The 17,826-nt window shown below is 38.9% G+C and overlaps 1 protein-coding gene across 7 annotated transcripts in view; it reads right to left on the minus strand.

Moving 5' to 3' along the window:
• Positions 1–17,826, minus strand: part of SAMD12 (sterile alpha motif domain containing 12) — a 182,168-nt gene that overhangs the window by 144,663 nt on the left and 19,679 nt on the right. For 5 of the 7 annotated variants that reach the window (XM_052787544.1, XM_052787549.1, XM_052787542.1 and 2 more), the window contains exon 3: positions 10,602–10,718. The exons of the other annotated variants lie outside the window; for them this stretch is intronic. In XM_052787544.1, coding sequence (XP_052643504.1) covers positions 10,602–10,718 — 117 coding nt within the window. The remainder of the gene's footprint in view (positions 1–10,601; positions 10,719–17,826) is intronic. 7 annotated transcript variants of the gene reach the window in all.

The following is a 17,826-nucleotide window of genomic DNA, read 5'->3' on the forward strand; positions in this document are numbered from 1 at the left end:
GCAAGGATAAACAAGGTGACACATTTCCCATTAGAGTACTCTCGTTCAATGAGATATCACACCCGTAAAGCAAGAATCATGACTGGCAGATGCCAGTGTTGATATAAATGGCAGTGGCACTATCAGCAAACTCTGAAGAACTGAAGTGTCAGGACGAGAAAGGAGAAGACAGAGCACTCCTCAGCATTGTCAAGAAGGTTGCCTGACATCATTCTAATTGCTATCAAAAATCCTGAAAGCTGCAACCAGGACAGACAGGCCAACAATGCTTAAAATAAAATCACAAGTAGGACCAGGAACACAATCAATTTTAGGTTTTGACAGCCAAATCCAAATTAAAGAGTGTAATGTTTTAAAATTCACTTCATCTAAAAACACTACATTTTTAATCTTGCCAAACTGAAGATCCATTTCACTCGGTGCAAAAGATTCCTTCCAGTCTAAAAATTAAATATTTGTTTTTGGATATTTGCAGAGAAAACGCAGAGAGGGAGACTTGCTCTGTCAGGGTGAGGGTTCCTACTTCACAAAATACATCAGTTGTTTGATACTTCTTCACTGATGTGGCTTTGATTCCCCTTCTCTACCTGAGACAATTCAAACTTGTCCAAGTCTGGGCTCTAACCATCACTACCTTATATCACAGATTACAGTCTTCACAAGTAAATACAAATGGTCCTGCTTTTACAAACAGAAACCTACGCATAGATCTAGAGAGCGAACAGTTTCTGTTCACACAGCAGGTGCCCCACTAGCATGCCTTGTGCAGCTATGAAGGTAAGAGGTTCCTCCTTGAACTTCTCTAGCCTGCTTGTTACCACTATTGAATCAAGGAAGAAACAGAATTAATTTCAATTCAACAGCCCTGTATTAACAGCAACTTATAACAAGTAATTAACTAAACTTTATTACAAGCACATGTTCTTCATTGCACTTAACCATCCCCTACAGCAAGAATAAAAATTCAAAACATTCACCCTCGACATAGCACACGTAACTTGCAGGTTAGCTCATCTTTTATCCTGTCTTAAGGACTAAATACTACACCCACTGCAAAGACGACTTATGGCATGATCCTTCATCACGGAATACTCCGTTCAGACTGGTAGTAGGCACAGGAAAGTGTCCCATCTCAGTGAAAGCTGTAAGTTCAAATCCGTTCAGGTACACATAGGAAAGCAAACAGGAATATCTAATAAGACAGTGATGACATGTAGCTTCCCCTTTTCCAACAGTTTGTCCTGAACTCAGAAATACTGTCAGAGCAACTGAAATTCCACTTTTGAGGAAGTTCAGTATTTGTCAAAAATATTTTCTCCAGCTCTAGAATAAAATAAAAATTAAAAAATAACACCACCCAAAACCTACCTATACTACAAAACCAACAATTACAAAGAAGTCTCCATTCCCACTTTTTCTTTTTTTTAAACCAATCCTGGCACCTCTGCAAGTTGCATCTTAGTCAGTTACATCTACAGTTGAACTAAACTGAGACTGCTTATCAGGAATGCCATTAAAATAAATACAAACCATGTGTATAAGTAGGTCCACTGATTTTCTTGGAATTTCTCACATAGTTATTTAAAGATGGTCATATAGAAGAATTTAGCTAAAATACAGCCTGTAGCAGCAACAAAATCCACTGGCCAAACTAGACTGGAAAAATGTTTAATTTGCACAAAAATATCAATATTAATAATACACTGAAATTTTGTTGCTCCTTAACTACAGAACAACAAACAGCAAAAGATGAGAGCTAAAAATTTCAAGATCTGAAGGACAGCACCAAGTTTTGATTTTATACTTGCGAATTCAATAATAAGAGGCTCATGAGAATATTTCTGACTCATAAGCACATATATTTGGTGATGCCTTATCTGCAATTCTTCAGTCACGTAATTGGATTCTTTCAAAAACAGCTCAATTATCAGTGGTTAGCAATAAGAGTCACAAAACAGGCTGCCTTGAAATGAGAAGAACTAGACAGGACCATGACTGTTTTAAATGAACCAGTTTCATATTCACGTTATCCATACTAACATGGATATGAACTAAAATGTGTCAATTAAAAATTATGACATGTAGCTTAATGCTAGAATTTTCTAAGTCTCAGAAAAATTAATTTTCTTTACTAGGAATACTACTATAATAGAAATAGGTCTTTATTTAATGGGGAAAAACAAAGAGGTTGTACAGAGCAGTACTCTGGTAATTACAGTATTCTGTCGAGAAGATACTCAACATGTCACAACCTAGGGTTTGAGAAGTAGCTGTGTATTTTTTTTTTAATAGCTACTGTATGTCAGAGGTGAAGGGTACAGTCCATTTTTTTGTAAAGACACAGTGAAGCATTTCTATATGAGAAGAGCTATAAAAGAAACTGTTACTTCAGTGTTAGCAGGTAGTGAGGTTAGTTCCGCCATTAGCTCAACAACAGTACATTTGTACAAGGAGAACATCTAACATCCTGAGAGGATCTTAATCCCTGTTAAATAATGACAGGTTGCTTTCTTACAAGGTTTACTCCTTCTGAGTGAATCACATTTTTGGCACCTTTGCTTCCAGCAGATGCGCCAATTAAGAGGCTTGTACTGTAAGAAGTAGTATAACCTTTCTATGCCAACTTTCAGTCTTTATGATAGGCTCATTCATATGCAGAAGGCAAGTGCGGCAGCCAAGGCATTTTATACCCCAACAGCAATCAAAGTTTTCTAGATATCTTTGCCAGTTGACTCTTAACTATATTCTCTTGAGCCAAATACATTTTGAGGAGAACAACTTTATAGGCCAGATGTGTACATGAGTATGAATAAGAAAAGGTCTCAGCCTCAGCTGACAGGTCAACCTCTTGCGTCCCAATAAGACATCGCTTCCACTTCCAGCAAAGGCAAATGCTGACAAAAGAGGCAGATTAGCCCAGCCATCTGATTCATTCAATAGCATTGCAATGCCTGTGTAGAAGGTCATAACGGATTTCTCAGATATCTAGAAGGCAGATACACTACTTATTTTTCGAAACAAGCAGGGCACTTCTGCCAATGTAAATTCTTGCTAATTGCTTTTGAGAAACTAGTCTTCTCTCCCTAATAAGGGAATTCCTGTATTGTCTTATCATCCCTATGAAGTCCTACACTAATAAAAAGAGCATAAGCACTACAATGCCCTTTCATCCCCTTTATTAGAGAAAGCAAAAAGCCTCAAACGGAGATTCATGATGGCCAGGTCCCTCCTGGCTAGGAAGCAGCCTAAGTTAGCCAACAAGATACAGAAAAAGCCACAGAGTACAAGTCCCATATTTACATCAAGGCGAGCCCAGGCCAAAGGGAGACATCTCTTCTCACTCACAGCAAGCATCTTTTCTTGTAGTGCAGCAAATAAACTCAAAAGCAAAAGAAAGGTCAGAAGCTTGTCCTTATTTTAAAAGGAAACAGAAGGATGTGGCATCAGCACTGTCTCTGCTCAAAAACCTGAAGATTTGGAGCTATAAAGCCCACATTGATGGGACTCGGCAGACAAGATTCAACACATTCAAGGCAGGGGCAGGAAGGCAGAGGTTAATATTGTTGCCATGCTCTGAACATATCTCCTAGACGAGGCCATTCATGGGAAAATGGGACTTTCCCAGGAACATCCCAGCAGGCACCACAGGGAGACTAAGCAGGGGAGGAATGCCAGTCAAGTGAGGATTTGCATCTTCAGTTCCAGGCACCATTTGTAAATCCAGCCCAATATGTCCCAGCAACATCTTCCTGGGGAAGGCAGCTGTGAGATGTCCCTAGAAATGTGGAGTTGAGATTTTCAGCAAAAACATTATGCCCACCTGACCTCAATATAAAGAACTTGGGTCGTAAGGAGATGAATATGAAAGACAGGCTGAGAGAAGGTAAATTAAACATTATGAGGAACAATATTAATCTGCTGTAATGAGTTGAGTACATACAATATATATCCTTTCTGGAGAGAGATCTGTGAAGGGATATCTAAATCAAGGTGCTGGGAAGACAAACTGGCCCTGAATAAGAACTAGAAATATTTTAATTACATTTCTGAAAGGAACTCAGTTCCCTTCTCTTTCTTGGATCATTTGCTTGCAGTTTAAGATTACATGAAAAATTCACACTAATCCTTCAGTTTCTGTTTGCAGAAAGACCAGTAGTGTCAGGCAGTGAACAGCAGGCAGTTTTCAAGATTCACTCCAGGGACAAATTCATCTCACAAGCCAAAATTTAACTCTTGGTTAAGTAGCTGATGTTCTATACACAGACCACTGCATAAAGACACTCATAACTTTAAGCATCTCAAATTCCACATCAGGACTGCCATGCTGGTCTGCTGCCCAGATCTGGGCTTTCGTCTCAACAGCAGCCTTTGGCAAGTGATATTTTTTACACAATTAATACATTTAACTTTTTTCCTCCAGAGCTGGCACATTTTCTGAATAATAAAAAAATGCAGGCAGGTCCAATAATACTTCAATCATATTAATAACAAATCTTCATTTTTATGCAGCTTTTTATATTCATCCAACTACCGATGAATAAGTGACTCCAGGTAAAACTCACAATTGCATTGATTAATTTAAGTCCTTTCTAAGAAGCATTACATTTAAAAATAAACTAATTCCTATCTATCCAGAAACAGCAGGTAAAACTGCAAAGTTGATATGCAAAAGAAAACTTTAGAACTGCAAATGACTTGCCAAACTTGCTTTGCAGTTTTATTTTAGACCACATTATTGCAGTGTCTTACAGGCCAGTTGCCAAACTGAATTAGTCCACTATATATACTCCAATCCACAATGTTTATTCAAGGTTTTTATGCTGGAAGCTTCTGAATTTGTCCAAATTCAAAACAATACACATTCACAAGCAAAAGAAGTTGTTGAAAAAAAACTCAAGGATGGAGGATGTTTCAAAGGAACCTAGTCAACACTTTTTTTTTTTTGGCAGTCCCTCAAAAGCCTCCATTTCTAATCTCCCAGACATCAGAATTCAGAGAAATGAACTGTTACAGAATGTTACCAGACCTTTTACATGAAAACACAGCCAAACACAGGCAGCATGAGTAAATAGCTGATATAAAGAGCACCATCTACTGACAGGCAGCATTTTGACAGACCCAGACAGTTTTGCAAGGCACTGCATGGGGCTTCCAGATAATCTAGCTTTTAAGGAATTCAGCTTTCTCTTGGAGATGTGTAGCACTTTCGACATTTTCTTTCTCACCTGCCCTGTCTCTTCTATGCCATTTAGGCTGTTCTCCTGCTCGCAGTTCACGAGACAGCCCACTCGCTCTAAGACATAGCAGCACAGTTCTAGCAGTCAGGCCCCCCCCACCTTCCTATTTCTCTTCCATTTCACTTTGTCACTGAATCTTCCCACACGGAACTGCTCACCCCTTGTCGATAGTTGCTATACCACCATTTTACAATTATAAATTAACATTTTATTACCAGCTGTTTATGAGGACATGTTTCCAAAACTTCCCAGTCAACAAGAATTTTCCACTGAAGTCGAACACTTTCAAACTGCCCCTAGATGAGATGCAATCACCTCATGATTTACTGAAAGCCTCAAGGTTTACTTTATGAGATGAAATATCTTTCTATGTTCTTAAGGAAGAGATTACATGGAGGTGGAGGTTTCTTCCTCACTTTCATCCTGCTGTCATTTCTTTGAACGCAGTACTATATATAACCTTTTGTTATTTTACTACACAAAATTATTAGCAGATGCATATAAGAAAAGGCTGTTGCCTGACAGACAAGAAAATATTATCATTATCCACAAATGGTTCTGATGCTATTCTCTTGGCTAGTATAATCAGAAATAACCCTTAGGAATGCTATTTAACATCTTGATCACTTCTAAACCCATCACTAGTACACAGTAGAAATGCACTGAACTATTATGGCACATTGTTTGAAAGTACTTGCTAGCACTATCACACTTACTGTGGGAGATTTGTGTTGCAACACAGTAAAAGCTAGATTTTTATATATATATATGTTTGGAGAGCATAAAAATAGTAAATTAGAATAACTTTTCTAACAAATTGGTCAAAATTCACTGGTCCTAAAGGCCTTCACTAACAAACATAAGAACCACTTGTGATAATTAATCGTGGAAGTGAAAGTAGAAAAGAAATATTCACGTATGGTTTTTGTTTTGTGTTGCTTCACTGATTAAAACATCAATAACACATCTAAAGCTCATCACTTATATTTTTATATTTCATGCAGATTCCAAAGGTCAATGAAACTCAATTTACTGTTTTTATACAATAATCCTTGTCAATCTATTTAGAACAGGATTAAAAGAGAAACAACTGATACAAGCTTTGCTAAAGGAGAGGTTGTAGTCAATCTGTTTATACATGTGGCAGATTAATACCCATTAATAAAATTACGAGAGGAACTTTCTAATGGGTAGGAAAGTTTCAAGTTCTACCTTGTTTTATAGCCCTACTTGCTTGTGTCAGCACAGTAGTTTTGTTCTTCTAGTGTATTTGCATGCAGCAGCAACAATTTTCTGTTTTTACTTCTTCCTCAATTCTAAGATTTATAAATACAGTGGGATATTCAGACTAATCCTAGAAATTATTCTTCCTTTGCACTATATTTCATCCTCTGCAGTCAAATTCCCTTTTGCTGCATGTATTCTACTACTTTGCCTGATCTCCACCATCCACGCACTATCCCTGCAGCCTATGCTTTCCTCAGCTTTTTCTTTTGATCCTTTGAGCTCAATCATATATCCCAGGCTATGAGATGGATAATTTCACTGCTCCCCATTCTATTGTTCATATAATTATAGCACTGGACGCAGAGGGCTGCTACATTTCTCTGAACAAAAAATATTTGCATCTCCTACTTCACTGTAAGATCACCCAGTTCTCATCTCTTATGCATTAGGACAAACTGAAGCATTTGGTAAAGCTGGTGAAGTGGTGTAAAATCAAAACACATTTGGTTATTAAGGTTACTACTCTTTTAAATTGGTATCTCCTGTTCCTCCTCCTAATCTGTTCAGTCTCCCCCTAGCTCTATTTAGACTGCACTTCCACAGACTTTTCTCTCAGCAGCAAAAGCAGCAAAGCAATACTCTCCCTAACTACTGCCAGCATGGCAAAGTGATTAAAATAAGCCAAATTAACAAGGAAACGCTGCCAAAGGGGACAGTTCTCACTGGTTGCTCTTGACCAACTAGTACAGAGTACTCTATCACTAATAAAAGCCAGAGTGAGATAATTCAGGTGGATGATAAATTGATCATCAACTCACTGAAGTCAAAGAACTAAGCAGTCAACTCAATAAAATGAGAGAAAGTAGGGATTGGAGACTGAAACGTGCTGCAGGAAATATACCACTAAATGGGGTGCTCTATCATCAGCTCTGCTCAGCCAGGACACACTTGCACTTCCAACTCCATCCTGCCCCCTCTCCAACCTGGTAGAAGTCTTTGTAAGATCCTGAAGGGAACCAGGTTTGTCAAAACAAAACAAAACAAAACGGGAGGGGTGGGGGTGGGACAACCCACAAACCCAGAACAAAAACCTAACCATGGGAGAGGAGTATGGGAAGAAGATGATGAACATGCAGAAAAGAGTTAAATAAGAATTTCATCAACAATGATGCAGTTTTATTTGCCATCATTGTGCCATGTATAGAGGAGCTAATTTAATTTTCAAGTTCAGTTTCATCTGTTCAGTTTATTTTGTGTTTTTAGAATCACTTGCAATTTACATAAAATATTTTAGAGCACAACAAAAGGATGCACTCTTGTGTGGTTTTTTCCTCCCCCCAAACGTCAGGCATGTTCATGTAACCTGACTACACTCTACAGTATTCTTTTTGGAATCAAAAGCGAAGACAAACTTCCTTTCCTATTGTTGTTCTTTTGGGCTTTTATCAGCATTTTTGTGTCCTTTGGAACCTGGAAACCAGGGCGGGGGAGAAAAAGTCAACGGGGCAGCGAGGGGGGAAGGTGTTACACTGTTTTCCTCCCAGCAAACAGCAGAAGGGGCAATATGTACTAATGGACACATACAACTAATTGAACTTCATTTGAATTTGAGAGTTTAATCAACATGCTGAACACTTACCTGATCTGAACGTTTCATTTGGCACTGTTCTTTATTTTTTTTCTCCCCTTCAAAAATACTGTTTAAAAATGAAACCCTTCCAATACTAAATTATTTCAACAGACAGTAAGGGAACATGAAACAGCAGCTATGGAAAACAAAGCTGATAATTACTCAGGCAAAAAAACCTTTTCTGAAATAATCTGCTACCAGTTACAGTGGACAATTAACTATAGTTTGCAAGCCATAAAGTAGCCTTCCCTACAGAAAAAGAAAACAGTAGTGACAGTTTAATAAGCATGAACCTTAACAAGCACTTCAGATTCTTCTTCTACAGTCAACAATAAAGGCTTCAGGAAAGCTCAGTACATGGAATAACACTCTCCGGTTTCCTCATCAACTTCACAAATCACCACCTAATGCTGAAATGTTGACAATTAAGCTATTTGTTCTTTAGGACAAACCTGAAAAAAAGCAAAAATTCTGAGTCACCAAAACTGAATTAAGTTCGAGACAGTCTTATATCTGAAGGAGAACATACAATTGTGATAGTCTTTTTCTCCAGAAAAAGTTTTTCTATTTAATCAGCAAGAATATTGATTATTTAAAAATACATCTTCAAACTTATACACAAGCTTTATTTAGATAAAAGACTGTATTATCAGCATAGGCATGCTGAAGTTCAGTCACATCTACCTTTTCATAATGAAAACACATTCAACAAAATCTTTTGCAATCTAAAGTGTACTGCTAAGATTGAAAGCAATCAGCCTTGAATGAAAGATGAATTAATAGCAGTTCTGAAACCATTAGATACAGACTCTATTGTCATGCTTTTGTTTAAAGCAAGAAAAAAAAAGGCAAAAGAAGTAGAGGGTGTCTAGGTCAGCAAAGTCATCACTAGTTGATGGATGCACTTACAGACATTAGAGAAAAAAGGAAAATAGGCAGAACATAATACCCACTTATGAGATTCTCTATGTTAAGGCTAGAAAAAAGGCCTCAAGATACACAGTAACTCTACCTTGTTCAGAGCTGAAGGTTTTCTATTTTTAGATATGCATGTCAAGGACGCATTTAACCCTAGAAGTGCAGCTTGATGCATCATCACAATATTCACTCTTAGATATTGGTAAAATTAGAAACATTCATTCTACCGAGTACATCTTCTAAGAACAGCCCCTACCAGTAACAACTACGATCTCTGGGTGAGGAACTAGGAGGTAAGGGAGATGGAAGAATTGATGTTCCAGACCATGTTAATGACTGCTAGCAGTTGTGTGGTGACCTCCAGGTAGGCAGGAAATAAAATGTTTATTTTGTAAGAAATGGCCAATTTATCAGCTTCCTACAACCCAAAACGGTGGCCTTGCTCCCTCTCCCCAACAGCCCAGGCTGCACACTCTAGCTGCTTCTACTGTTGCAGCTCTTGAGGTTGCAAGGAGAAGGGTCGCATCTGTGAGCTGCTGTGGGACATAAGATGGGCATGGCTGTCCCCCGAAACCCATGTTGAGCTTCTCCCGCTGCACACTCACAGTCAGGCTGGTGGGATGCCCTAAGCAGATTCTGCTGGTTATTCAATCTGAATCAGGTGGGCTTTAGTAGCACTGCACCATGGGGACCAGGATCAGCATCTCCCATTTCAGGCAACAGTTTGAGAAGCAAGATTGAATATACTACATCAGTCTTAACTGGTTGTAGCTAACTCTTTGACTCTAGTGAACTCTTGGCTCTCTGTAGGGGGCGGGGGGTGGTAGATGAAAAGATACAGGTTCTAGGGTTAACAAGATCAGTTTGGCAGGCGAAGTGAAGACTGAACTGGTGGGCAGAAGATGGCTACGTGTCTGTCTGTAGGGTCTCACAGGGCTGGCAGACCAGGGCTGACAGCTGGTATACTTAGAGAATAGGAAAACATCACAAGTTTGGATGAACAGAACGAGACACAGTTCAAAAGCTAAAATAAGTAAATAGCCTAAAAACAGAAGGTAATCTCTTTTCTCTTCTTAAACTGTGGATTCGTTGAAGGAATTGGATTCACATTCCCTAATCTCTTAAAGGGAAATTACTTGTGATGTTTGATGCCACTATCGCCAACAGCATTTGTCTTTTCCAAGTGCCGAAGGCCTCAGTTCCACATTAATATTGACACCTCCCAAATTCAAAGAAACATACTGTTGTACTGCTTTCTCCCACCCTCTGCTCTCCCATTGCAAACTTACAACACTCTTTTTAGTTTAAGAGTCTGTCATACTTGGATATCATTTTTAGTTTTGAACTAACCCTGCAAATGCCCAGAGTGGTTAATGACAATATAAAAGTACCCCATCAACATAACTGGAAGCACAGAAATACTAGAAGTAGGAACTTAAAGCCATCCCCAGGCCGAATCACTATATCAAAGTTTCACTTAATGGCATCACAGCCAAGGAAACCCCACGCTACTTAAAAATCAGTTGGTCAAACAAATTAAAGATGGTAAGGGAAGAATTGTCTCTCATTAAACACAACATTCTCCTTACCTTCTGCTTGCCCCACTGATAATACACAGCATCACAGAAAATGCCTGCTTTAACATTTGGGAGTTGCTTCCCTGCTCCCTGCAGTGTCACATCAGCTACACAGTAATCTGCAGCTGACTGTGGAAAAGAGATAAACCAAACACTTCTGACTGAAGACCACATCCAGAAATTGCAAATACTAGTTCTTTTTAGCTAAGTGCAAAATGAAAGCATACTGGAAAGCCTCCTTGATTTCAGAGGTCATTCTTGTTGGCATTTTTGCTGCACCTAAAGGCCCCAAATGAGACAAGATATCCCTCACAGCCACCACACTCTAGTCCCCATCCACCAAACACTTGGAATCAAAACCAGAGGCATGACACAGACAAAGCACCAGTGGAAGCCTTCACCACTACCCACCACGGAAAACAGCTGGAGAATGTCCCATGGAGAGGAACGGGAACAGGGGGCAAATGTGCTGCTGCATTTGTTATTCTCAGGCAGCCTGACCAAGCCAGTATTCTCCAGTTTTCAGGGACACATTGCAGAGCTTTTGGACAATAAATTTTACATACATACACACGCAAAAGACAAAATTTTGGTAGCAAATTTATTCAAAATCTCAGTTTTCTACTGAAAGAACAGTTTTAACTGGTCCTAATCATCATCATTCTTCTACAGCTGGAAAAACTGAGCCACAGAGCAAGAACTTCACTTCTAGTGAAGAGCAACAGGCATCTGAAATCCAAGACCAATTAAAGGAAAGGAGAAAAATGAAACACACACACACACTCCAATCATATCCTTTTAATCCAAAAGACAGACTTTTTTTCAGATTAAGCAGTATTTGCTTACCAGATCATCTTGAACATAGCCATACACATGGGACTAGCCTAGCCTAAGTGTTCAAAGTATGATTTTTGAGGTAAATGCAGCTTCTGAAATACAGTCTCTTAACACAAGGTTTCACCTCCATCAGACATTAATAATGACTTCAATGTCAAACGCAGAGGCTGGTTAGCTAGTAAAGCAGAGGACAGAACTGAGTTTGAGATCCGAATACCTAAACTCAATTGTCAATGCAGTCCCCAAATGATGGACAGATTCAGCTGAGCGGTGCTCACTTCTGATGGAGTCTGATCCCTCTCCACACTCCTCTGAGCATGCTGACTAGATCTCCACCAAATGTAATAGGAGTTTAGACATCTAGCTTACACATAGACAATTTAAGTTGCCCTCATCAGCAAGCTCAATTCCACCCACGGTAACTGAGGGGAAGACAGACTCCACTCTGCCCCAGGCCACCTTTTTCCAGACTCTCCTAATGAAATCCCTTCCCTCCTTAGCGCACCTCTGCACTGAGGGGAAAGCTTGACAGGTTGATAACACAAGAAACACCCTTCAGACATTATCAAGGCTATTACAGTTCCACACCCCTTTTGTGATTGTGACACACTCCCAGTGCTCAGCAATTATGATATTTTTCAAAATGGAAAAGAAACAAGTTCCCACTTGTAGAGAGAAAGGTGGACTACAGCAACTGCAAATCAGTTTTGTCAGAAGTGTCCAGCAAACACATGTGACAGATTAATGAAATTACTGTTATAACTCAGATGAGATGCACTATTTGCAGAACCTGCAGTGCCAGCAGTGGAGCATTAAACTGCTTTCCCATTTTAAATGCTAAATTGGTTCTATAATACATTTTGTAATCCCTCTAATCACAATGCTATTATTTTCTTTACTGAGCGATTCTATACTTTTCCTTCCCTATCAAGGCAGCTGTGTCATTAAAATACTGCTTTATTTTTGAAGCAATCTCTATGAAGCCCTTAAAGTAGCTTCAAAGTGAAAGCAGAGGGTTTGGATAGCTTTGTGGAGCAGCTTCACAATGAGGCAAGCAGCAGAACTGGCACTGTAAGTACATTATGCATCCACACATTGTATGGAATTGCTTTTTCCTCTAAAAGCCACTCCATCTTTTTATCTGTATTTCTTTTTCCCTGAATAGAAGTTCTCCTTTTAAATAACGCGTCTGTGTCTACGTGTATCTATAGCATTAGACATTCCACTTATTTCTACAGTACTACCATGGCTTTTTACTGCTTATGCTTGCTAATACGTACTGCAATTGCTGCTCCTTTTCACACTAGTGTAATGGGAAAGAACACAAATTTCACATTGATAGCTTTCACAGGACAACAGGAGCCAGATCAGACTACATTTCCCTCCTTATGCTCCCTCAGCTGCCTCTTTGTAACCATCTGCTCTCGGCTGCCCTATACGAGTACTGGATTTGCTCCCTGCAGCAGAAACCACCACTTTGCTGTGCATTTGTGCAGCCCCAACACACCGCAGGGTCACAGACTGCACCGTTTCCCACAGGCCAACACCTTGCTGTCCTTCACATGCATGCACTGTGCACATGCAACCACCGCGAACATTTTCATAGTTGATGTTTTGGTGAAAATCCAACTGTAAAAAGCCTGACAAACAGAAATTTCTCTTGCTATTATCACCTGATGGACTGAAGTCATAGATAGAGCATGCTTGTACAGATGAATTTCATAAAGGATACCTTTAAATTGTTTGGAAGGTCTATCAATAGTGATCTTTGTCAGTAAACTCTATCTGTTCTACTTATACCCATCTAAAGAACTAAATATTAGTCTGAGCTAATTATTTTGACTTCTTATGGGGAGAAAGAAGAGAAGCAATAGGAAAATAATCCCACCTTGTGATGGAGGATGAAGGAGAAGGAAATTAATAATGGTCCTTTGCAGATGCCTTTCTTTTCCCCTCACTGTCCTGGGCAGAGCACAACAAACTAACTCGGGCAAGATCTCCCGCTTACATGTGGCCGCTGTCAGTCAGGGCAGATGATATTTCAGAATCCCCAGGCACGCGGTCAGGGCAAACAGGATGAACAGGAGAAGCCAGATCTTTTATGCCGAATGTAGAAACCTCGCTGCAAAAATGCGGGCCTTCATATTACACTATATGTAACAAGAATGGATGATATAGCAATGGGGAAAAACATGCTACAGCAAGAATACACTTGGATTCTGAATCAGGCATTTGTCCTCCTATGATAAGCTGGCTTACAAGACCCCAACAGAGAAAGATGCTTCTTGTTTTCCTGGCTCATGACAATGTAAATTCTGAACCAAGCAGCTATATTCTGCACTCCAGGTAGGGTTACTCCAGCACTTCATTCACACCAGCAAAACCCCAGTGTGATAAACAAAACATCAGCTGCAGCTGCTTGAAACGTACAGGGTCACCCAGCACTCCTGTTTCACCACTCAGTCTAGAACGTTTGTTCACCTAGAACGTTTGTTCACCACATGGTTCTGAAACTTCAGACTTCAGCCAGAGGTCACAATGATGAATGACAGGCTGAGAGAGGAAGAGATACATACACATCAAACATTTCAGCCCCCAATTTAGACACCTGAAAGGAAGAGAACATACATATTTCTAACTATGAAACACATAAAAGAAAAAGTCTACTGAAAACAAAGTCAGAAGCAAGCATACTAATTATTGTGCATTACTAATAATCACAGAATGAGATATTAGAAAGGCACATTGCCCTGAAGTGTAATTATTTCAGCTATCTGATATTAACTTTTACCAAATATTTTTAAATCTACTTCAGACATACTGTACACTCAGATTCCATACCTATTTTTGCTAGTTATAAAAAAGACCCAATGCAGTGAGTGGTGTTTTGTCACTATTGCGGTCAAAGAGTGGGGAGAGAAAAAAAAAAGATTTAAAAAAAAAATTTTAAAAAAAAATCACACTCGCACTGTATCTACTGGCTTTCATTGTAGCGATCTGATGCGGACATTGGCAATTTGTTAACAACTACTCCACAAAAATCAACTAAGGAAAGCAAACTTTCTGTCAGTAAAGTAACAGTTCAGTTCAGTACATCCAGGGGCTGCACCTCCACTGGGATACACCTGGAGGTCTGCAATCCAAACACCCTCCCACCCTGCCACACAATTTTAAAGCAAAACCTGGAGGAGTGGAACAGCCTAGCTGGGGTTCTGCTGAACCTTCAATTCTACAGGCGAAACATTTGTTAACCTCAGCCAGTCCAGTCTGGGTTCTTGTTCACATATCCTGCAGCCACCAGAAGTTTCACAAGAGGGGGATAATTGGAAGACAAAGCAAATGCTAAAACCTCATTGCCCCAGTTCAGTGGCCATTAGTGTTTCTCAACCAATTGCAAAAAAAAGAAAAAAAGGGGGGGGAGGGAAGGGCATAAAATGCATACCAAGCAGCTATGCTGATGAATGCTTATGTTCCATCATACTCAGTGCCAGGACCACTGCTTGGCAAATACTGTCTTTCTCATCCAATCCATTTTATAAGCTTGACCAAAAAGGATAAACACTGTGAAGCAGAAGCCACTGATTAAAAAAATCTGAAGAATTCTTCTAGAAAATTACTTTTTCTGTTCTCTCGTTAGAGAACAGTAGCAGGACTTATTTAAAAAAAAAAAAAAAAAAAAAAAGAAAGAACTGACAAAACACTTTTATATTTCTAAGAAGAATTCTATGACACCCCTATTATTCAGAAGCCTCACTCTTTTGTGCTTGGACATTTCATCACGCACTTGACACACACACCAAATACTTCCCAAGTAGAGCAGAACTCCCCTGGAAGCCAGAGCAGCTGCTTCCAACCCCAATCAGTCCTCAACTGGGCCCAGTAAGCTGAGATAAATTCTCATCCTCTTGTGACTGAGTTCAGTCAGCCCTTCAGTGTTGTTCAATGTCATTTTGAAAAAAAGTGGGTTCTTTAAGACAGCAAAAGCAACCAAAAGAATTAATGAGCTACACTGCAATAAAAAGTATAGTCTACTGGTCTCTGTATAGCACTTATCAACAGAAAGCAAGATAAAAAAGCTTCTCACTTACTTTACCAGTTTCTTTTCATAGTTTTCATGAACATTTTAAAGGACTCTTAATTTGTCTCCAAGTCAGATAAAAAACCTGCCATTGCTAACACAAGATAAAAAGTCTAACTAGTGGTTGCCATTAAAAAGCCTTTATTATTTGCTACGGCTGCTACCACATAATGGGACAAAGTGTGTCACCAGATATGCACACCTTACTTAGGAATCAAAACTCCCTGAATAAATAATCTTCTAATAAGTGACTGACCAGATTTGAGTCTCATGCTCACAATGAACAGGGCTTTATGACTGCAACATGTGGGAAGCCTTGATAAAAGTTAATATTTCCGTAAGAGATGATTTTCTGAATCTTGTTAAGAAAGTCGCCTTCTGTTAAAGCCTATACTCAGGGAAGTACAGGACCTCAAAAGTATAGTAAAACTTTTAATTTTTTTTAACAGAACTCTAGTCTGTAACTCCAAATGTCCTGACTGATTGTGTTTATCTAGAGATAACTATGATATTAAAACCAAGCAGACCAGACATAAGAGCCAGAAGTAGCATTTTAATTAGAAAATATAAGAATTCCAGAAAACACACACAACAGAGGTTAGATGTAGGTGTTGGTTAAGGAAATAATATATATAAAAAAAATTCTATTAAAAACTATCCTTGCTCTCTCCAATTAAGTTTTTTGCTCTGTAAAAGTGTCCACTCAACTGCCTGAATTTTTTTTATATCCCATGAATACTGAAAAATCAATTACTGACCAAGAAAGTGTGTGTATTGATATACATAAATACATACTTTAAAATAAATATATAAAAAGGTAAGTATTTTTACACTTCACATAATTTTCTTAATTTGTATTATAACCTGTACATTATCAGAGTCTCACTGGATTATGCATATCAGATTAGATATGAATAATATTGGCCTTTTCTGGCCTTGCTCACATTTGTAACAAGGTGGTTCCTTAAGGAACCAGCTGAGGGAGACTAAGATCATTGTTCCATTTTCCGTTAGAATTCTACCTCAGTCAGCCTATAAAAATTAGATTCCATACTAATCAGGAACTTCGAAATGAGTGATCCTTCACTCATGCTACACTTTCTGCTGCATCCCAAATATAGAAACAAGCACTTGTACTTCCCTATTTAGATTACAGATTTAAAGTTCCTTTTTATGCAGCTCCTATCTGTAGCCCATAAGTTACTACTGTTCTGCAAGTCCATAGCTGAGGATGGAAAAAGGAGGACACACATTATTAGAACAGAGATTTTGTTTGTTTCTTTGGACAGCAAAACCTTAAAGCAGCCAGGGGTTTAAAGTACTAGAATTGGTCCCAATGAAGACAAATTAGAAAGCTGCAAGCAGAGAAGATGGTCTATAAGGCATCTTAAAATGCGTTCAATACATTGCATTGCTTTGTGCAATATAAGTCTCACTAGAGGTATGTGTTAATATTATTTGAATACATAGGATTGCAAAGAAACCTCTTTAAAAACAACTGAGCAATGAGGAAATGTAAAACAAATGGATCTGCCCACGATGTTTTATTTACAATATTTTCCTCTATTCCCGCTCATCTTTCCACTGTACAGATATGATTGCATGGGTAAATTTTCATAATGACAGCTTAATTCAACTCTTAAAGCCACACAAGTTACAAACCAACTCTATATTCACATTTTAAAGGATAAAGCAACACGACTTTTAAATTTAAGGCAGTGCAAGCCAGAAAAGACAGGCCACCTCAGGCTATAACATATGAATCCAGATGAAAAACATCACTGAGTTAATACAACACATAAAAAACAAAGTTACTAACAAGGTAGCAATACATTCAGAAAAACAGTCCACTTCATTAGCTTGATACTATTACACCAAGCTTATTCCATCAACCAAAATGTTTAGTTTTGTTTGTTTTTAAATCTGAAGCATGCCCAAGCTTCTAAATAAAGCTACTGCAGTCAGATGTAGGAAACCAACAGTTGATTTCACTACTTTGAGAGCACTACGCTTCCCCTCCTCCCCAGCTAACTCCAGCAGGGACAGCCTTTGGAAATGGTTTTCTATTCCTCAATCCAACAAGTACAGCTCAGACAGTGGAAACAGGCTCCATTACATTAAATCACTGATACATTTCATCCTGATTTTCCACTAGGATGAGTATTTTGCAAGCAAATACAAGCTTGATCTGCCTGTGTTCCATGTCAACTACACATGAGCCCATTCTCACTTGGAAGCCCCATTGCGTCATTTAGCTTCTTCACATCCAAGCTTGTAAGATCTCCTCTGAGCTTAGCATACCTCCTTAGCTTTCAATACAGG

The sequence above is a fragment of the Harpia harpyja genome, chromosome 5 (assembly GCF_026419915.1).
Source record: "Harpia harpyja isolate bHarHar1 chromosome 5, bHarHar1 primary haplotype, whole genome shotgun sequence".
NCBI lineage: Eukaryota > Metazoa > Chordata > Aves > Accipitriformes > Accipitridae > Harpia > Harpia harpyja.